The sequence below is a fragment of the Aplidium turbinatum genome, chromosome 2 (genome assembly GCF_918807975.1).
Source record: "Aplidium turbinatum chromosome 2, kaAplTurb1.1, whole genome shotgun sequence".
NCBI classification, from domain to species: Eukaryota; Metazoa; Chordata; class Ascidiacea; order Aplousobranchia; family Polyclinidae; genus Aplidium; species Aplidium turbinatum.
In genome coordinates, this window is record NC_137473.1 from 30,526,593 (window position 1) to 30,550,177 (window position 23,585).

Consider the following 23,585-nt stretch of genomic DNA (forward strand, 5'->3'; position numbering starts at 1 on the left):
AACTGTTAGACTAATTGGATTCTTGGAACAAATCAAAGTACTTCTGTAAATGTTTCTCAGTTTCAACTTATACCTAAAGACCGGGTGCCTGCGTGGTCACAACGGTAAACCATAATATCTTCGTGGGAAAATTGTAACATAAGATTCCGGATCCGTTCGTCTGCATGCAATGACCGAAAAGAAACACTCCTCCGAAAACGTCTATTCGAGAATTGTATTTCTGTAAAAAATAGCCCACTTGGCTGTCGAAATTGGGGTGCAACGCGATACACCACTAAACTTGTCACTACAATGCAAATTACTTGGATAAAAAACGGAAATTTCGTCCAGCTGGCAGCACTAAGCAGAACAGTTAAATATGCGACTAACTTTCAAGCAACAGTTTTACGAATGAGAGAATAATTTGCAATATTCCAAATCGCACGTAAGCAACTAAGCATCTTATGTGACGTAATAATGATAAGCAATGATAAATTATTCAAGCACCTGTTTCAAGTTTGGCTAACACCTGTTCAAGTCTAGCTCACACCTGCTCAACTTTGGCTTACACTTGTTCAAGTAATTAAAGATTTAACGATGATGTAATGTTATGCTGCAGCTGCAAATTTTTTACAGGTCTTGCAAACGATTCTGCAATCTGCTCATTTTTAGCAATAGTCCATTACGTCAGACGCCAAGATTCAGTAGACCTGAACGACAAGGCAAAGATGGATGAGATACTAAAAGGAATGGAAGAGATTATGAAAAGTCAAAAAAGGTATGAGCAAAAGTATGCTATTGTACAAACCACTGCTGCACCCCCTGCTGTTGCTGTGTCTTCATCTTTTACAGATGGACTTCAGCAGGCCCAACACTTGGAGCTGACGGAGCTATCCAAACAAGTTTATGCTCTTCAAGAGCAAGTTTGGGAACTCCAACGCTCCGTATACAGGACAGAGCGCAAGCTAGATGACCTGGAGCAGTATGGGCGAAGCAATTGCCTCATACTTCATGGATGTACTGACGCCCCAAACAAGGGAAGTAATGTAGATTACTCGAAATATGTGGTAAATAAAATTAATCAAGTAGTTAAACCAACTAACTGCCTTACTGTGAGTGACATAGACGCATGCCACCCCTTGTCATCTAAAAAACTCAACAAACCAATATCATAATTATTAAATTTGTTAGAAGGATGACAAGGGACGAAATTTTTTATTCAAAAAGCAAATTAAAAACTGATTCTGATGGTCCTAAACTATCGATCACAGAGTCCTTGACCAAACGACGTCTGTCATTACTTCGTCAAGCGAGAGATGCTTTTGGTTTCAAGGACGTCTGGACATCCAAAGGAACAGTGTGGTGCTTCTGGAATAACAAAAGGCAAGTGATAGACGATTTTTCAGATATTGCAAAAATTTTTAACCATGAGGCATCTTAATCTATTTTGTTAGGCTATAACATTATGCAGTTTTCAATTTCAATTATCATTTTGAAGCTAAACAAATCATATGATATTTACCAATGACAATAAAACCAAACTCAGGAACCTTTTTACTTTATGCATTCTCTTAAACCTTAGCTTAGCTATCTTTTAAGCTTAGCTTTAAACCAACCCTATCTTATACCTTTTTGTTTTTTAATTCCTTGTTTATACATGATAATAAAACCAAAATGTAACTATTGTATAAAAACAATCAGAAAAAATCAAAAATATATTAAGTGTTTAACTTGTTCCATTGAAGTTCATGTCAAATGTTGTAAAAAAAGTGCAAATTATCATGACATACAAAATTGGACATGTACCTTGTGCAGTGACTGGAATCCCCCTTTTGTCCATCTATCCAACACCGAATTAATTACACTGGTTGAAAGCCACAGTGTATCAACAAATCTTACCTTCAAGCCTGATCATTTGAATGATATGTTTGCTAGCACATCTTACACAAATAACAATGACATAGATGACCTTTTTATGCCTAACATATCTGAAACATATGTAGACTCAACAACTGTCAACAAACTAAAAATGGACTGCTCACTGAGGCCAGTGTTCTCTTCATTATGCATCAATGCTCGATCTATTGTTAATGTAAAAAATTTCACCAAACTTGAGGCCCTGCTGATGTCTATAAACATCAGTCCTGATTTAATTTCTGTAGTCGAAACATGGATTCAGCCTAATTCAAAAGGTCCTTACTTAAACCTACCGGGCTATACATTCATATCAAATGCTCGAAAAAAACAGTCGCGGTGGAGGAGTAGGAATATACTTAAAAAGTGATATTATGTATACCAAGCGTGATGACCTAACCATTATGAAAGAAAAAGTATTTGAGTCTATTTTTATTGATATTTTTGTTGGTGGTAAACAAGTGACCTGTGGTAGCATTTATCGAGCACCTGTATTGGAAGCTAAGTCAAGTTTGGAATTTTTTGATCTGCTTAGTGAGTGCATTAATAACATAGGTACATCAAAACAATGCTATATAATGGGAGATTTTAATTATAATCTATTGGATTATGAAAACATCAATGTAGGCAATTTTACAGACTTGATGTTTTCAAATTCTTTTTACCCACTAATTAATAAACCTACCAGAATAACTGACACCAGTGCAACAGTCTTAGATCAAATATGGTCCAATGTGCAAACAGGTAATGAAACTCGCTGTGGAATTCTAATTAATGAAATCTCAGACCACTTCCCAGTTATGTATTGTACTAACATTGGAAAACCCTCAGTTACATGTCATCAATATACCAGATCATTTAATCTCTCAAACATACAGAATTTCTCAAATGCTCTGGAAAATATGGACATCACTTGTTGCTTAAATCAAACTGATGCTGATGAAGCTTATGAGTCATTCATAGGAGAATATACCAGTCAATTTAATAAGCATTTTCCTTTGCAAAAAACACCTTTAAAAAAGAATAATTCTTGGTTTGATAAAGAACTACTACATCTATTACGAAGAAAAGAGCGTTTGTTTAAAAAGTACATATCAAATAAAACTATTCACTCCAAACAGAACTACACCTCTGCAAGAAACTTATACTTCCATACAGTTCAGCAAAAAAAGAAGGAATTTTATAAATCTGAAAAGCAAAAGCTTAATATGAAAGCTACTTGGCAAACAATCAACAATCTATTAGGTAAATCCCAGTCTAAGACTAACCATGGCATCAAAATAAATGATAGTACAGTCACTGACAGATTAACTATTGCAAATCACTTCAATGATCACTTTTCCTGTGTTGCCCATTCCCTTACAAAAAAAATTCCCAAATGAAATACAATATTTTCAACATATCTTGATTCTCCATGCTCTGAGACAATTTATATTTATCAAACTACTTTAAATGAAATAAACAATATTATTCATGCTATGCCAGCAAAAACTAGCAGTGGCATCGATGAAATACCATCCATAGTTGTAAAGTCAACCCCAAACAACATACTGCATGCTTTAACTCATATATTTAACTTATCTTTAACGAGTGGAAAATTCATAAATTCATTTAAGTTGGGGAAGGTGATACCTATCTTTAAAAAGGGTAGCTGCAAAGATTCAAACAACTACAGACCAGTCAGCTTACTACCTGTTTTTTCAAAGATATTAGAAAGACTCATGTACAACAGATTATACTCGTTTTTAATTCGACATAAATTTTTCTATAACAATCAATTTGGTTTCAGAAAAAATCATTCCACAAGCCATGCTGCTTCAATGCTAATAGAAAGTATTACTAGTATACTCAATGACAACCACCTTGCATTAGGAATCTTTCTTGATTTATCTAAAGCATTTGACACCATTGACCATAAAATATTGCTAGCTAAATTATATCATTTCGGAATAAGAGGCGTGGCCTATGATTGGTTCATGAGTTACCTGAGTAATAGAAAACAAAGAGTGGTTTTCAATGGCACACTATCTTCTAATGTTAACATATCTTTGGGTGTCCCACAAGGGTCTATCTTAGGCCCTCTTCTATTCCTGATTTATGTAAATGACTTTCCTAACTGCCTTCAACACGGAACTGCAATTATGTTTGCAGATGACACCACCATTATATATAAAAATAAAACCGTTTCTACGGTATATGATACGGCAAATCAAGAGCTTGTATGCATAGATCAATGGCTATCAACAAATCGATTGTCTCTAAATGTCACCAAAACCAAAGTGAACCAAACATATATTATTTTCAAGTCAAGGAAGCAAGACACTATCATACCACCCACCCTTGAATATTCGAAAAAGCAACGTAGAACAAGTTGCCTCAATAAAATTTCTGGGAATAATTGTAAACGAGCATTTGTCATGGAAATCTCATATGGAAATCTTGCTTCAAAAAATAAGATCAACACTCTGCGTGACAAAAAAAATTAAGCCTTTCCTAAACAAACAAGCACTTCTCTCCATTTACCATTCTCTAGTGGAGAGTCAGATATTATATTGTATCTCAACGTGGTGTCATGAAAACAAAACTACATTGCAAAAGCTACAACGTACATGCAATAACTTTCTTCGTACTGTATTTGACATTGACCGCAGAGAAAGCATAAAAGGTGTAATGGAACTCAATAATTTAAAATCAATTAACCACATGAAAACTACAGAGATTGCAACTTTCATGTTTAAATATTCAAAAAAGCTGCTTCCCACAACATTCAATGATATACTTATGTGTAAACAATCAAGTAGCCTAACAACAAGAAGTAATTCTCCTTATATTCCGATATATTGCAGAATTAACACTTGCAAACAATCAATACGGTACATGGGGCCAACAGTTTGGAACAAGCTTCCAACTACTATAAGAAATGAATGTAAAACTGTAAAAGGCTTTAAATCAAAAATAAACAAGCTAAATCTTCCTTGAAATAATCCCATCTAAGTATTACATCATGCACCAAACATACTAATATTTTTTATTTTTTTATTGCCCAGCAATGATTAGCCAATGTGTGTAGATTTATTAGCAAAATAGTAAGAGTGTAAGTACTCCTACTGGCCTTCTGGTTCTTGTGTTTTTTGTCCACAGAAGTTCTACAGAGTCTGCAGAAGTTTTTCCATCCTTTTTGACCAATCTCCATCTTTCGGTGAAGCGGTGGCCATGTGCTCCAACCAGTTGTTTTATTTCAATATCTTGGACTGGATCGTCATGCTATTGTCTGATTGTTTATTAACGTAATATGCCAAATTGGATATTTTTTGTCACTTTAATATGGTTTAACGTGTAAAACATACGGTAACCCAAATTTATCATATTACTGGGACATACCACTGCTACATCCCAGCTGGCGATGACTGTCATTTTTGCATTAATTCAACGTTAGCCAACGTTGGATCGGTGTGGAAGTGGCGAGTTTAGCTGACAGGGGTCTAAAATTATCGCTTTATCAACGCAACTTTTATCAAAGCACGCTTGATATCTTTAAGACATAACTTCCCTGAGTATAATTGAATTTCCGCAAGATGATGATGTTGTTTTTTGCTAGTTTGATTTATTTGTTTTTTGTCATTGTTTCATGTCGTCAAGTTGTAGCCTATCTATTTTGTGAGTCGTGCAAGGCCTGGTGCGTTGCGCTTGAAATGGCTTTGCCCGTGGTAGGATTTCTTTTTGGGGTTTTCTTTGCCTGCCTTGCTCTTTGCTATGAGCTAAACGCATCAAGACGTGTTCCCCTTACGACCATCAGCACTCTTGATAACGCACCATGGCCGATCTTCATAGCAACTGTCCATACAAATCTTCAATATATCAGCTAAAGTTATGTAGGCTAATAAAGTTATAGCCTATATATGTTTATTTGTTTTGTAACATTTTTTATTTTTTTATTTTCCCTTTATATCTTAAATTTTTCTGAAGGTGTTGCGACCGTGCCAAATTTTTTTCAACTCAATAACTTACTTCGATCACAAGCACGTTTTAACGTTCGCGTTTTGTCGCTTCTACCTTTTTCTTGACCTTTGCTATGTTGACGTGTATTGTTTTGATATGATGGTCAGAAATAAAAAACAACTGAACTGAACGGTTTTATATGACGTTTGATATGAAAATTGTCCGTAACACTGTGACGTTCACCCTAGGTGAAAAACTCACCAATTTGTATTCATACAGCGATGTCTGGTGAGTGGTGATGTATTGGTAGGCTACTCATAATCTAGAAGTCTGCCAGGCCGCCGGTGGTGGGTGTGGAAATGGGGGGTATTTTTCATGCCCCAAAAGATTTTTCATGGGGTATTTTTCATGCGCTAGGTCAGACAAAATAGTTACCGCTTGAAACTTAGTTAATTGTAAAGTAATTTTTTTCTAGATGATTGTCTGATAACTTATGTGACAGACAAGTTTTATACCCCCCTAAACTATGCGCTAGGTCAGCTGAAAAAGTTACCGGATAAAACCATATGATTATTCATCTCTGAGTGTTAAGCTTCACAAAAATGTATGTGACAGACAAATATGATGGTGCGTGTCCCCTGACAGACGACCAAAAGTAAGTGGCCGCCGTAACTTGAGCTAGGTCAGCTGAAAAAGTTACCGGATAAAATCGATTGAAAATTATTCTGTGAAGATGAGGACTAAATCATCTATTGCATGTGGCAGAGAGTGATCATCAGTGATGCCATTTCCCCTATCAACGAAACCTTTGAAGCTTTTCCCATCCCAGGCAACATGCTTTTTAATAGGCATTTCATCAAGTACCAATGAACATATAACGGATCTGCGGTTTTCATGTGCATGCTTTACTTTTTCACAAATTGCATCAAATGCAGGTTTTCTTTCTTCTATCTCGTTTCTAGGTTTGGTGGCTGTGCAAATGGTGCAAAGTGATAACAGTGTTTCATCGATGAACATTTTAAACTTTTGGGTTTTGCCGTCTTTCCCTTTTGTGAATGTTAAATTCGTATGTTTACTGTGCCGTTCTGACTCTATATATGTTTGCGCCAGCAGCAAAAATGAAATTGAATTGAAGTGATATATTTGCAATTGTTTTTTTAATTTTAAGTGAGACTACGCAAAAATAGCAAAAATCCTCTCATAGATAACTTTTCTTGTATACCTATATTGACTATGCCTGCAAAATTCCATGACATTTTGACAAGAAATAAATGAGTAGTTTGTAAATTGAGTAGTTGAAAACATCAAAAAATGACTTTCACAAAAAAAAGCATTTGAACAACACTCATTAAAACACAAGCTACATTAGTCACATTTATCACTGAAAGTTTTGAAGCACAAAGACATTGAGTAGAGTCAAAGTTTTACCATAGGCAGAATCCCGATGAAGTTTACTGCTTTTTAGATACAAAAAAAAAAATTTGATAAAAAAATTATTTCCATCAGGAGTATCCCCTTAGCCTACTCTGACAAGGTAGTTTTGCATCTCGTACTTCTAGAAAGTAGAAACCCCTGTTTGACATCAACAAACGAAGTTACGTCATGATGACATGTCAGCCCCCGAGATTACAATACAAAAAAGGCATTTAACCATATATAAAAACTGACGTTATTGCTGAAAATAACTTAAACTTAAGACATTTCTTAAGAACAGTAACATTTTCTAAGATGTAGTTCTTTAAATTAAAGACAAATCTTAAAAATAAGGATGGTATAGTAGCTCTGCCAATAAGAAAGAAGATATTTCGAAAGCATTGGTGGTTCCTTAGCTTCGTATGGAAATCAATACAGTCTGAAAAGTTTTTTTGACTTACCCCGAGTTTCAGTGATGTTTCCCGAACTACACTGAAAGGTAATGTGAGATCAGCTGGTAAGCTAGCTAAAATATAAATGTCAAAACAATGATTGCTTTATTTAAAAAATAACACTGATAGGCTATAGTGCCACAGAATTGTCCTTGACTTATTTGCGTGATTGAACCTGATGTCGGTCACCATTCTAGTAAATAATTACCTAGTTAAAAACAAACATTTGTGTCGTTAAAATCTTTTTTCCAGTTCACGCAAAAAGCTATTTAAACTATGCAATCTCGCTATAGGCGAAAGAAAACAGCAGTTTTATTTTGACGCTTACAAGATTTTTTTAGCAGGTCCATTGAACATGTAAAAGTTTAATAAATTGTGAAAAAGATGATAGTAAAGCTGACCTTATTTTAAGCCTTAGACTAGGCTACATTGCATATTTGCACAAAACGTTTGTAGTGGTTTTCAAACTGACGTTTTAACGCATCGGATCCAGAAGGAAGCACTAATGGATCACGCGGCCCCCCAATTAAAGCGTGGAATTTTTCTGGCAGTTTTCAAATTTTTTCTTCACAATTGATAAACATAATCGGCGACGCATCGGAAACGCAAGGGGTCAGAATAGGCAGTGCCGGATTAATCATTAGGCAAAGTAGGCACGTGCCTACAGGCCAGTCAAAAATCCAGGCCACTTTAAAATCAGTAAAAATTTAGTCATGTTTTCAAAATGATTAGTTTCTAAATTGATAAGTATTTATCTTAATGGCTCTGTTTTTCCAGATGAAATAAAGGTTCCAAAAATCGTTAAAAAAAGACGAATTCAAACATGTTGCCACTTCCTTTTTGATGATTCTAAAAATTTGCATTTCCGTTGGGTGACGCGACGAAACAAACGTGGCGTTGTGTTCTGTTAAGAAATTAGAAATAACTTTCCATCAGAACTTCGTCACTTTATGTGCTGGTATAAAGACTATAAAGAGCAAAGAGGCGATGAAACAGCAGCAACAGGAAGTGCCCAGAAGATGTTTAAAATGCTTCATACTAGTGGTGTTTATAATGCATTTCCTAACACTAAAGTAGCACTTAAAATGTACCGTACTTGTCTCTTATGGCTACGAATTGCTCGAGGAAACGCTCGTTTTCACAACTGAAACGAATTAAAGACGTTAAACGATCAACAACGTCTTGGTACACTGGCACTTTTGTGTATTGAAAGTGATCTAATCCGTAAGATTGACCTCCAAAAACTAGTTAACGCGTTTTCAATCGCAAAAACGCGCAAAGGTGTCATTTAGCATATGACCAAGCTTTTGCACGGTACCCTGTGTTATAGTTGCAACAACGATCTTAGTGACAATAATTTGGCAACACTAATAATTCTAATTTCTTAGTTGGCAACCTTGATTTTCGGGCCACTTATAAAATGTGTCTACAGGCCAGCAGACCCTTAATCCGGCACTGAGCATAGGATTTTAGAAGTAGGCTATAAACTTGTTATGGGCCTTTAAAAACTTAGAAAATAATGCAATATTTTGAAGTAAATTGAAGTTAACAATATTAAAGTGACCTATTTCAGTACATGAACTGTGATGTGAAATGTGGCCTACCTTGTAGCGTAGCCTACTCATCAAGGGAATAGCGTAGCCATCTCAGCAAATTTTCGAAATTTTACTGCAAAGTCACAAATACCATACAAATTTTCAATACCAGTTCAGTTCAGTTCAGTTATTTTTTTATTTCTGACCATCATATCAAAACAATACACGTCAACATAGCAAAGGTCAAGAAAAAGGTAAAAGCGACAAAACGCGAACGTTAAAACGTGCTTGTGAACGAAGTAAGTTATTGAGTTGAAAAAAATTTGGCACGGTCGCAACACCTTCAGAAAAATTTAAGATATAAAGGGAAAATAAAAAAATAAAAAATGTTACAAAACAAATAAACATATATAGGCTAATACTTTATTAGCCTACATAACTTTAGCTGATATATTGAAGATTTGTATGGACAGTTGCTATGAAGATCGGCCATGGTGCGTTATCAAGAGTGCTGATACCGGTACATAAATTATTGAAATGTTTTCTGTGGTCATGAAAAAACATCTTTAAAATATCAATTTCAATTTTTAATTAAAAGTTGGAATTCTGTCTATAACTTTCATGAAAAGTCCAATTGTGATGATTTTGGTCCAATAATAATAGCTACGGTATGTGTCTTGATCAAAAAACATTTCTGTGCTTAAAAATTCAGAAAAAGCCATCAAGATAAACTTGAAATTGTCAAACTTCTTTGGGGTAGCAAGTCCCTCAGCCCAGTGCCGGTCTTAAGGTATTTCGGGCCCTGTGCAGAATGTGCTTTGCGGGACCCAATGACAATGATCCAATTCAGTAGTGTAGCTAAGTACGTTGAAAGGGGAGGTGGGTTTGACGGCCAGCGGGCGAAGCCTGACGGCGTGTTTGCCGAGGGCGACACCCAACGGAGTGGGGTCTGGGGGACTTGCCCAGAAAATTTTGAAAAATCACTTTGAATATGGTGCATTCTGAGCGTATGTTCAACAAAAATTTGGGTATGAAGATTAACTGTAAAATGGTGCTGTCCGGTGGCATAGCAAAAGGATAAGATCATGTTTTCTTTGTCATTTTTCGGAAATAAAGCTGAATCTCCATGTTTTCTTGTTGCTAATTCCTAAAGCCGCAACTGACTTCAAGGATACCGGTAATTGCTTGTGAATCGAATTGAATTTTTTAAAATACTGCCTTTTCTGACTAAATTGCAGACCCCCTAATTTGTGGGACCTGTGCGATCGCATGGTTTGCACACCCCAAAGACCGGCACTGCTCAGCCCCCTAGTAGCCTACACTCTTTTAGTGGTTAGTAGTTTTAAGCACTCAACTCAAGATCACGCGGCGCTTGGTCGGCTTTCGGGGTGTGCGTTAGAGCAACGCATTTCATGACTGCCCTCCATTCAACGGCACCTAATAGATGGAATACTTTTTCGGCAACAAAATTTCAACAATTGGAAACTCCATTTTGCCAATTTTGATAACCGGCCCTGCGTCAAAAGCCTTTGCAAGTATGCGAAACTACCAGGAATAACCGGTCAAAAGCTTTGTTTGAGGATAAAGATTCAAAACCAACCAATCAAACCATTTTTCCTAACTCAACTTTATTATTTGTTCATTTTGTCTTCGAGATTTTACTTTGGGTGTCCTTTGATAGCCTACCTTACTGCTCCTGCAAAAAAAAACTTTTTGTAGATCAGCTACTGTTTCCAGTGTTGTACGTTGACGCTGAGGCTAGCGCCGTCAGTTTATTTTTTAGTTGATGGAAGTGATAGCGCCGTCAACTATTTTGCCGATTTTAAGCGTCAAGCGCTATGCGTCATTTTTCGTTTTCATGGAAAATCTCGTTTCACTATGAGAGTTAAATTTTGTTTGACGTTGTGACTTTCAGACTGATAACAATGAACAATCTTTTTTGTGACAGCTGTTTGTCTATCCAATTATGCAGTTTCAAGTTTGTTTATCGTATCCTGGGTTAATCTGAGTCGAGAAAAGACGAAATTGTCTTTCACAGCTCGAAACAGTTTCAAAAACCAAACTCGTTAGAAGTCGAATACTTCCGTTTTGTGAGACCCTGGCTAAAATAGCGCTACAAATTAACGCTGACGCCGTCAATTTCTTTAAAAGCTTTACGCAGTAGCCTACTGTAATTTACGCCGTAAAGTTTTTAGGCAATTCGCGCTGACGCTGACGCCGTCAATTTATTTCATTGACGCGTACAACACTGACTGTTTCATGGATCACTTCAAGGAGCTCAGAAACTGAAAAAAACAGTGCGTATTCTTTGGGCCCTTTTTCTTTCGAGACAACACTATGTTTTGGTGAAAAATCGTATTTTTTGATGATCTTGCAGCGTTTTCTCTTCAAAAGGAAAGGTCTTGTTTCACAGTTGTCTTGTTTGTGGGATACAAACTTTTTATTGCTGGACTATTGAGTCGTATAACTATTCTCTCAACAGCACTTATGGGGTAGGCTACCGTACGGTAGGTTATTGTCATGCTTGACATTATTTTCCTATAGGCTATGTTGTTTTTATTTACAATTTCGAATAAAAGGTTGGTTGGTTAATTTTGAAAAACGAAATTTTACAAGCGTACCAGGCATAGACTACCTAAATGGTTAGTCTATCAAGCCTAGCCTCAGTGCCGGTCTTAAGGTATTTCGGGCCCTGTGCGGAATATGCTTTGCGGGCCCCAATAACAATGATCCAATTCAGTAGCGTAGTTAAGTATTTTGAAATGGGAGGGGAGTGGTTTGATGGTCGGCGGGCGAAGCCTGACGCCGTGTTTGCCGAAGGCGACACCCAGCGGCGGGAGGTCTGGGGGGCCTGGGGCTTCCCCAGAAAATTTTGAAAAATTATTTTGAGTTTGGTGCATTCTGTAAGCATGTTCAACAAAAATTTGGGTATGAACATTACTGTAAAATGGTGCTGTTCGGTGGCATAGCAACATGATAAGATCATGTTTTCTTTGGCATTTTTCGAAAATAAAGCTATGTCTCTATGTTGAGTCTGGATGCAACCTATTTCAGTCAGATAAGTTAAATCTGGTGTGTCCGCCGTGAGACTTAATTTGTCCGCCGAGATAACTGCTCAGACTGGACACGTTTGTCCGCTGTCAACAAAATCGAACTTCGACCTATTTCGTCCCCTGAAAAAATCAAGAGAAATTTTGAAATGTTTGCGGCAACTGCGATCAGCGACTTCGGCTCTGTTGTTTTTTTTTCTCGAACTTATCAGGGTACGAAATGTTCAGGGGACGAAATAGGTTGCACCCGTTGAGTGTCTATGTTTTCTTGTTGCTAATTCCTTTATTGAATTTACTTGTTGAATTTTTCCATTAGAAATGACAAAAATTACTGCATTTTTTGAGTACCGTAAATTGCGGGCCCTGTGCGATCGCACGGTTTGCACACCCCAAAGACCGGCACTGTTAGCCTACATAAAATGTAAGTTTGCAATGTTCCATAAATCCATCTATTGTTTGAAGCAAAGTAGCAAACTATCCATTGGCATGCACCACGTTACCTGTTGTAATTTAAGTTTATAGAAATAAATGAGCACACGTCACTCATAGATACCGTACCGTATGTGATTTTGCCCGACACAATTATTTTTATTAGCCTATGATGGTGTTCCGCCTTCAGCTCAGATATGAGTGCTGCATGGGTAAAGCTAAAAACTACGGATTACCAACCAAGGCTAATAAGACTTGCAGAGAAGATGCAGCAGCCAGTTTCGCATTAACATGTGGGCTAATTAAATGTATCATCCACTCAGGGATGTCTAAAGAAGGGGATACGAAGGCTCAGAGCGATTGCTGATTCTCATGACACTAGAAGGGCGGTAGTTGGTACCGCATTAAATATGCGGTTCTTTTTAAAATTGCAGAAAGTTTTGTAGTGCAGCTGGTACACTTAGCTACACAAGACAGTTAGCAAGTGTTATGTAGAACATATTTAAAGAATACTTGTTTGAAAAGACAGTTGAAAGGTTACCAGTTTAGCTGTTTTTTTTGACAAAACCTTTGCAGCTGGCTAGGTGTAAAGCAAGTATACGGGTAGTTGAATTAACAAGTAATTATGAGCATTCATTGAATATCCATACCTGGTTGTAATAGTGCAATGCAGGTTGTCATAACAAAGTTTATTAAATTACCATATGTACCAATTGTCATTTGACCATAAACAGAAATTATTTAAGATAAATAGAAGCCCTTCTATTGTCAGACGTAAGAAAAGCCTTCGTATCCCCTTCTCTAGATATCCCTGCATCCACTTTTGCTTTTTCAAGGATTAAGGTCTTTTTAGCGACCCATGCACTAAAAAAGGCTTGCCATCCCTGGATAGGCTACTAACTTGAAACACGAATGTCTTGATGCCAATCATTAAGTACGGTACCGTAGCAAACGTTTTCGACTATGCATAGCCTATAGTCCTTTTTTTCAAAAATCAAACTTTTTCGACTATGCATAGCCTTTTGAAAAATGTTTTTTGCATGTAGGCTACCGGCTACAAGAAATACTAAAGAAACATACATACCGTACAAACAAAATATAATCTAATCTAAGAAGGTCTGTGGTCTAATCTTGTACCTAATGCATAGTTGAAAACGTTTGCCATCTTGTTTTAACTGTGTTTGTTATAATGTTAAATGTTGTGGTGTTGCTCAGCCATGTTAATTTATGGTTAAAAAATCAACTTCTCTATTCAATGATACCGGTAGGCCTACTATAATTAATTGCCCCTTTAGTTCGCTATTCGCATAGAAGCCCATTCATACATTATCTTAACAGTTGCTGTTTTCTCTTCGAACTGTTGTTGTTGCTGTGGGCTACAATTTAAGCTTTCATACGTTTTGACAGCAAAATTGTTTTGTTTTGTTTTTTATTAAAATGAAAACGTTTTTAATTGTTGCTTTGTTCGGGTTAATAATTGCTGGATTGATATCAGCACTATGTGTGATACTGCTTCCAAATGAAGTTACTTTACAAAAACGAACCTATGACTACCGCACGTCAAAGAATGGCACTATTTTGTGGAATGACAATGAATCTGGAATGGAAAAATTACAAATTGCTTCAAATTTACTGAAACTGGCAGAAGGCATGCTTGACTCAGTGGCAGAAACAAAATGTGGAGCTAGTGTCGTCGATGTTTATCCGCTTGAACCGTTTCAAGAACTTTCTTCTCAGACAAATGTAAGTTGTGACCAAATCACCAACATGCTCGTTAGTAGTTGTCAATGATAAGGTATGTTAATAGGCTATAGCCTAGCAGTGATGTGCGCAGGAAGAGTAGCCTATATTGTATTTTTGTTGGATATTTTTAAATTGCTGCGTTCAAAAAAACTTGAAATTTCTCCACACAATTTATTGAAAGTAGAAATTGTGACCTCGTCTACGCCCCTTCGGGTTATTGAGTCTGGCCATTCATCCATGCTAAGATTACCCAAGCATGGCCTACTTTAAGTAGGCCATGACCCAAGTTTATAAATTTTATTCAAAGCTGCCCGATTTCTATGTTGTTGGTCACTTCATTTGTCAAAGAATTAACCACCATAAAAATGGAAGTTTTCAAATAGCTAAGGCCAGTGGCGTACGCAGGATTTTCTCAAGGGGGGGGGGCATTGAAAATGCTTTTGAATCGAAACAAAAAAAAATTTAAAAACGTCCATTTGGTAATAATAGCCGATAGCAGTGGCGTAGCCAGGAATTTTAAAAGTGGGTTTTTTGACGGTTTGATACGGTTTTGATTTTTGATTTGATAAAGGCGACACCAAGCCTCGGGGAGTCTGGGGGGCCTTCCCCAGAAAATTTTGAAAAATTACTTTGAATTTGGTGCATTCTGAGAGCATTTTCAACAAAAATGTGGGTAAAAATATTCCTGTAAAATAGTGCTGTCCGGTGGCATAGCAAAAGGATAAGATCATGTTTTTTTCGGCATTTTTCGGTAATAAAGCTAAGTCTCTATATTTTTTTGTTGCTAATTCCAGGCTGAGTTTTATTTGAATGTTTAGTATTGGCACAACTCGCTCTTTTAATGCACTTTCGTTTTAAATTAGGCAAACTTTGTTTTAGAGATATAGAGACCGAAAGCATCATTCTTAATATCGTGACGTCACACGCGTGCCAAAGGGCGGTTGTAACTCCCAAACCCCCTCCCCTTGGCTACGCCACTGGACAATAGGTTACTGGCATAGGTACTCAGCTTGCATTGACGATAATGTTTTAATTTGCAACGGCTAGTTTACTCATTTGGATAGATGTTGTATTGAAAACAAACGATACGACATAACATTCTTAACGTCGCATTTAATGCCTTTCGTAAACGACGTAGGTGGCTTACTAAACCCAATAAACTACGCGTATTAAGGGAACGTTCAGTGGCGTACGCAGGATTTTGTTCCGTGAGGAGGGAGGCATTCAATACAATTTGGCGTTTTTTTTTATCAGGAGTGGCCTTATGCTACTCTATAGTCTGACCAAGGTTTAAGGTAGCTTATCTGTTGGTGAAATATAGACTCTCACGGTCTTTGCGTATGTCACTGTACAGATACCGATTCTGAATATGAAAAGCATGATAGTAGGCCTTGGTCACAACGGTAAACCATAATCTCATCGTGGGAAGATTGTAACATAAGATTCCCGGATCCGTTCGTCTGTATGCAATGACCGAAAAGTAACACTCTTCCGAAAACGTCTATTCAAGAATTGTATTTCTGTTAAAATAGCCTCAAAGCTGTCGAAGAATGGGGCAACACCGTACCCACTAAAACTTGTCACTACAATACAAATTACTGACATAAAGATGGAAATTTCGTCTAGTTGGTGTAAGCCAAACAAAACCGTTTTAATATGCGACCAACTTTTCAAGCAACAATTTTAAGAATGAGAGAATAGATTGCAATATTTCAAACGCACGTAAGCAGCTTCTGTGACGTAGTAATGATAAGCATTATGAAGCTATTCAAGCACCTGTTGAATTTGGCTTACACCATATCTCGTAATTCAAGATTTAACGATTATGTAATGTTTCACAGGTGTGACAAAGGTGATGCAATCTTTGCTTATTTCTAGCAATATTCCATTACGTCAAACGCTAAGATTCAGTAAGACCTGAACGGTTTTATGTGACGTTTGATTTGAAAATTGTCCGTAACAGGCCTAAACGGAGAAGTAAAAACCATAATAGTTCGATCATGATAGGCAACACCATTACCTTAATTAAAACATAAATCGAACTACTCTGTGAAAGTTTAAATATCGAATGCAATTTTAACTTTAATCAAAAATTACTGCTGGCTAAGGCTGTACGAAACAAAAATATTTTGAAAATGTTTCAAAATTTTGAACTATTTTGTTTTGTTTCAAAGCGAAATTTCTTGTCTTGATTTCGTTTCGCTTCGAAAATGTCTGAGTGAAGAACTTCGTTTCGTTTTATTTCGAAATCCAAGCCATTTCGTTTCGTTCTGCGTTCAAAACGAAACAGAATATAAGCTACAAGAATTTGGGAGTAGGCTATGCCAAAACACATACGGTAGGCTACTATATTACAGTGAATTTGCATTCTGTTTTTCAAAGGTTTGATAATACTCCTCTCACAAAGTAAAAAAATCTAAGCTTGCGATGTGCTTAGTTTTTTTTTCTTTAATTATATTCGCTTTAGTCGGGGTTCCATTTTTCATTAGTGTTACCAAATAAGGATTGTTATCTCCAACTTATCGAAATTTGGAAAAACTTTAAGGTCTTTGGGGAAAAAAATTTTGAATTGAAGAAATTTCCAAATCTGAAAAAGTTCATTTTATAAATATTTGAATAAATCGATCAAAAATCTCAAAAATTCCTTTAGTGCTGTACACCAACAGTAGGCGTACAGAAAGCAGAGCGAGCGATTAAAGAAAAAGAAGTTCTTAGAAGTGGGCCAAGGTTGTTTCATAAAGATGTTATTGAGTTTGCAGTTACACTGCAGTCAAAATTACACTTTTACCAATATGCCAATCGAAATATAAGCACAGAAAATGGTCTTTAAGCTGCCACTGCTGTCGACCCACGTTTTAAGCTGATTTTGTTTGATAAAGTAGTTAGCGGATATGCGTTCCGAAGCTCTTTTAGAAGTGCATCGCTAAATGAAAGGACATCTAGCTGATTTTATCGGACAAATATAGCAAAGTTCAGGAAACGGAAACGAATAAAACAATTGCTCAAGGGTGCGGATTTTAGAACAGAAAAAGAAACAAAAGATTGTTGAAAAAAAGTGCCAGCACGCGATTTAGAAAGCGAATTGCAACGCTTTTGGAAACTCGAGTGGATAACAACAAACGAGTGTCCATCACAATGGTGAAAAGTGAATCAAACTTACTTCCCAATGGTGGCTAACTTGGCACAGATTTTGTTAGCTATACCAGCCACTTTCACCACCAGTGTGGTCTGCTGCTGGTACCATTGTGCTGGTACCACATCAAGAGTTTGTGATATGCTCTTTCTCAGAGCAACAACCAGGAACTCTATTGGACACGTGCCTTCTTCTCAATAGTTTATAACATCCGTTGACTGTCTGATTTTTCTTGTTTGCACTCTACTGCATCATTTTTGTAAGTAGAAGTTTTGTTCAATTAAAAAAACATCTCAAAACCTGACCCCGGTTTACCCTGACATCATTAGAAGAGTTGTTTCAAACAACTCTGCTTGGCCGAGAAAGGATGTTGACTGTCGACTTCTTTTCCTGATGCCACAATTTTTTTGCAAAAAAGGATGTTTAAAATTTCCTACTGACTTCTAAAGCAACGGTCTGCTTGCTGTAAAATATTTCGTTTCGTTTCAAAATTACGAAATATTTTGTTTCATTTCGGTTTAAATTTATTTATCGTAATTTTGTTTCTTTTTGGCTTGAAAAAGTTCGTATCGAACAGCCCTCAAATACGCTTGTTGGTTACCCAAATAGCCTAGTTTTTGGTCGTTGGATCACTCGGCATGCGACAACTCAGCAAGTACATTTCAGTGCAGGGCATTTCAGTTCAGGGCATAACGTGGAAAGTAACTGCTCCCACATCTTTGGCCAATGTTTAAAATAATGTGCGTTTTATTTTATTTTTCTTGCCTTCAACAGCACTGCAGTATATAACTTTGTAAATTTTATTTTGTATGTTATTTGCTCTGTGGATGCGCATTGTCATAGTGCGCGAAACGTCAGTGAAGCGGTAAATGAACTTGTTTATTTTTGCCTTTACTTCCACTTTCATCAGAGGAACGATGCAACTATGGCTAGAAACGATAATTGTCCTAATGAACACCCAACCTTTTTAGTATTATACATTTCAGCTACTGCCCAAGTCAGCAAAAGATATTTTCACTTAGCGTCGGATTTGCTTGGTCATCGCTTGCTAAACTAAACTTGCTGACTTGTGACGTGCCAAGTTTCGGCTTGCTCAGTTGTTACTTGCTGAGTTCCGTCATTTGCAAAGTTTCAGTCATTTGCTGAGATGTTGCTAGCTCAGTTGTCACTTGCTCAACTGCCATGTAGGCCTACTCAGTTCAGAACTGCTGACTTGGTAGGAAACTTCAGTTTTCTAATGTGTTCTTAAGATTAGCTACTTTTGGTTCTCTGCTAAAATTTACAGATTATATTGAAATGACTTTTGTTTTGTTCCGGATTCTAAGGTCGTTTCCAATGTATTTCTTTTTAAACGATTTTGTATTGCTTTGATGACATACATGTACTTTCTTCTGTTCTTCAGATGACGAAAGAAAAGTCGTTCAAGCATTGCCTCACCTTTTTGGTTTTTCCCTAACCATTTCGTTTTAAACTGAAACTTAATTCAAATAAATATTGTATGTTGATTGTTATAGATTGTGGGAAGTTTTATCTTCTGACTGAGAAAGCTTCTTTGAGAGCCCTGGCAATTTTGCATAAGGGAGATCGCTGACCAGTGGGGCACTACAATTTTCTTGAACCGTGGTAAACGTAACTGACTGAAATTTTGCGTGTGGAGCCGAGAAACTGGTCAATATCGTTCAGCGTAGTTTGATGACAAAATTTTGTGTAGTTGACGTATGACATTAAACAGAGTTTTTTTCACTTCTTGAAGTTATCATGAGTGATCAATTTTTTTATGTTTTTGATTTAACAATGGCTTTGTAGGAAGTAGTTTTCACATTGAGTTATCCTCATAACTCGTTCTTTCGTTAAGCAAACACTGCAAATATTTCTTTCAATTTTTAAATTTAAGCAACAACATTCCAAAATGAAGTTCCGGCACCTCTGGGACAGTTTGTTCAGGGACCTGTGGGACAGTATGAACGTATACACATTCACATACAACATGAACGAGGCTGTTCACCACGCATTTAGTTAAATAACATGATATACGTTTTTTTCGTGCAAACTAAACTGAACTATAACAAGATGTCAAGATGTATAAGGTGATCATCTGCTTTAATCTGACGTTTCGTCAATCAGATGCAACTGACTTTTTCAGGGGGCTAAATCGGGTAGTGACTATAGGTTTAGCATGGCAAAGCACAGGGCCGTGTTGCTGTAAACCAACTAAACATGCAATAATTTTGTATGTTTAGTTGTCATGCTAGACCTGTAGTCGCTACCTGATCTAGCCCCCTGAAGAAGTCAGTTGTGTCTGATTGACAAAACGTCGGATCAAAGCAGATGATCACCTTATATACATCTTGTTATAGTGCAGCATAGTTTGAACCAGAAGAACGTATTGGTCACAGCAGTAAACCATAATCTCTTCGTGGGAAAATTGTAACATAAGATTTCCGGATCCGTTCGTCTGTATGCAATGACCGAAAAGTAACATTCTTCTGAAACGTCTATTCAAGAACTGTATTTTTGTAAAAATAGCCCCAAGGCTGTCGAAATTGCGACGCAACACCGTACGCCACTAAAAACTTGTCACTACAATACAAATTACTGAAATAAAGATGGAAATTTCGTCCAGCTGGCAAGCACTAAGCAAAACAGTTAAATATGCGACCAACCCTTTATTTCAAACGCACGTAAGCAGTTTCTGTGACGTAATAATAAAAAGCATTATGAAGCTATTCAAGCACCTGTTGGCTTTGGCTTACACCACATCTCGTAATTCAAGATTTAACGATGATGTAATGTTTCAACAGGTGTGACCAGAGGTGATGCAATCTTTGCTAATTTCTAGCAATAGTCCATTACGTCAGACGCCAAGATTCAGTAGACCTGAACGGTTTTATGTGACGTTTGATTTAAAAATTGTCCGGAACACGTATACCATGTTATTTAACAATATGATGGTGTTGACAAGTCCCTTTCCTCAGTCTAAAGATATTTAGACAACTCCACTGTGCAACCTGTCCCGTTTTGTCTTCAATAGTGTTTGTTTTGTAAGAGTGAGAGCTTTTCCGAGTCAATTCATTAAAACTATTGATATCAACGTTTCTTTGATATGAAGTTGCATATATAAATGCATACACAAAAGCAATGCAATATCTCTGTTTTTTTATATTTGCAACTAGTTTCTTGTTGCATTAAATACATTTCTGAAGTGTCCCCCTGGTTTCTTTGGTTAAGCACCAGTGGGACAGACTGGGACACTTTAGGGCGACATTTAAAAATATGTCTGAAAACATAAAAGTTCTTAAAATTTTTTGAAGGTGTGAGTAAAAAATGGAACTTTATAAAAATGGTGGTTTGATACACATTGTTAGCAAATTATTTGAGTTATTATAACAAAACTTTTTTGTCACACTGGTCCTTGATCTCCCCTGCCTACTTGCAGAGGCTTTGAACCACTGACGCAGACCCGCTCTGATTGGTCAAACCATTGCTCAAAGGGGATTTTTTTATGGTACCTTTTACAAAATTGCGACCGGGTTACGGGTTTGACCAAATAAAACTTGCGATTGTTGTTGAAGTGTTGTTGTCTATAAATTATTCCAACCACTATAGTAGCCGCTGAATGGAATCAGTCTTTGAACTGGGTTGCTCGAGCGCACACCTGGAAAATCGAATCACCCTCGCTTGATATTACAAGTTCTTATTAAAGTCACTCGCCTAATCGAGTGAGCTATGTAGGTGGACACTGAGTAAACATTCAACTAAGCTTGGAATGTGTCTTGTAAAATACAATAACTGTCAATTCTAGTTTCAATATCGTTGAAAGAAACCAGTAAAAACCAAAAATCTTTAAATCAAAATTTGTATATAAAGTTGCTGCAAAATAAGGTATCACAAACAGAAATGAAAAGAACTAAAATATTGCATGATAGCATGACAGGAGTAGCCTAAATGTTATCTATGAGAGTGTGAACTTTTTTAAAAAATTTAAAGAATTTTGCGTTTATTGATCACAAAAATCACTTGGAGGCAAGCAATAATGTCTTTTTAAACCCAGCTGATAGAATTAAGGCAAAGGTTAATAAATGTAATCTTGGGAGATTCACAAATCTTTTTGAGTAGCCTATGTGGAAAATTTTCAAGATATTCTTAAACACATTTTCCAACTAAATTCTTATATTAAGGATTGATTTTTTAAAGTTTAATTGTGATTACTCTTACACATTTTTGGCCCAACACAGGCTTGATAACTCCTTGAAAGTGGTGTGTGACTGTATTAATGTTGAGAACTACTGGCGTAAGCTTTTAAAGAAACAATAATTGTTCCGGACAATCTCTGTACAAATCAAACGTCACATACAACCGTTATGGTCTACCCTAGCTGGCGTCTTACGTCATGGAAAATGCTAGAAAATGTCCAGAGATTGCAACATACTTCGTAAGACCTGTAAATTAAAGCATTGCACCTGTAACATAACATTGCACAACCGTTTGAACACCTGTTGAGAATTGCATAACAATGCATATGCACTATTACGTCACATAAGCTGGTTTTAGAATTGTCGTTTTGAAAAGTTGGTCGAATATTTAACTGTTTGCTTGTGCTTACCAACTAGACGAAATTTCCGTCTTTTATCTCAGTAATTTGTATTGTGGTGACAAATTTTTAGTGGTGTATCGCGTCGCACCCCATTTTCGACAGCCTGTGGCTATATTTTGCTAAAATACAATTCTTGAAAACAGACGTTTTCAGAAGAGTATTTTTTCGTGTTACTGCATACAGACGAACGGATCCGAGAAATTTATGTTACAACTTTCCCACGAAGATATTATGCTTTACCGCTGTGACCATAAAAAATAAAAGACGATCCTCTGGCTAGTGTTGGTACAGAAGAACTTTAGGCACAAAATAAAATAAAAGACGTGTTCTTGTCAGTTGAGACAGAAGCACACCAAGAAAGAAAAATCAAAGACATGTTCTTGTCAGTTGGGACCGAAGAACTTCAAGCTAAAAACTAAAGACGTCTCTTTGTTGGTTCTTGGCAAGAAAGAAAGTTAAAGACTATCGATCTGTGCTTGAAGATTCAACTGGACGAATCCAAGCAAGTTGTGTGGAACTTTCAAAAGCCGAGATTGGAAGACTCCAGAAGGGGTTAGATTTCATATAGGCTATCTCTACAACTACGGTACGGTGCATTTAAATTCTTTTTTCTATTTTTTACGGTCATTGCAGTTAAGTTTTTGTTACTGCTGTAATAATTTGTGCGTTTCTGTAACTTAATTTTTTTAATTGTTGAATTAGGCCCTAATATTTAATATGTCTACACTCGGTGGCGACAAGGACTCGACAGCCGTTGACTCGATTGGCTTTAAACCTGATGATGTTCTTTGCAGTTGGGCAGGCCATTCTGGGGCAGGACCCAGTAATGATGAGGCTAAGTCAGTTTGAGAGGCCCGGTATCTTAGAAAGGATATTTTGACTCAAATTGGAGAACTTTCTGTGGCCCTAGGTTCTTTGGGTGATAAGCGGGAATTGTTAAATTTTAGATCTAAGTTTTCTACTTTGGAAAAGGATTTACGCATTTCCATGCACTTTTGAGTGAAATTTTTAATTCTGCAATTTTGGTAGAACTTCGTGATAGGGTAGATTCCGAATTTAACTCGTTAAAAAATAACTTCGAACAAAAGGAAAGTGAGTACTCCGATATGTTGGATGCTGACATACATCCTGAGGATAGCGCCTCAAATGTAAGCACTAAGATGACTAGGAGCTCGTCACGGATAGTTGCACAAATTAACCTACAGCTGAGACGAGAGAAGCTCCAGATACAAGCCGAAGCGAGAGCTGCTAAGGCCGCCACGAGAGCTGAGGCCATACGAGCTGAGGCCGCCGCGAGAGCTGAAGCCATACGAGCTGAGGTTGCCGCAAGAGCTGAGGCCGCCGCGAGAGCTGAGGCCGTACGAGCTGAGGCTGCTGCGAAAGCCGAAGCGAGAGTTGCTGAGT

The 23,585-nt window shown here is 37.0% G+C and overlaps 1 protein-coding gene across 1 annotated transcript in view; it reads left to right on the forward strand.

Moving 5' to 3' along the window:
- Positions 1 to 707: 707 nt before the first annotated feature.
- The window catches only part of LOC145788497 (alpha-galactosidase MYORG-like), a 33,533-nt gene continuing 10,655 nt past the window's right edge, over positions 708 to 23,585 (forward strand). The window contains exon 1 of the mRNA XM_082600260.1: positions 708 to 1,046. Coding sequence (XP_082456386.1) covers positions 708 to 1,046 — 339 coding nt within the window. The remainder of the gene's footprint in view (positions 1,047 to 23,585) is intronic.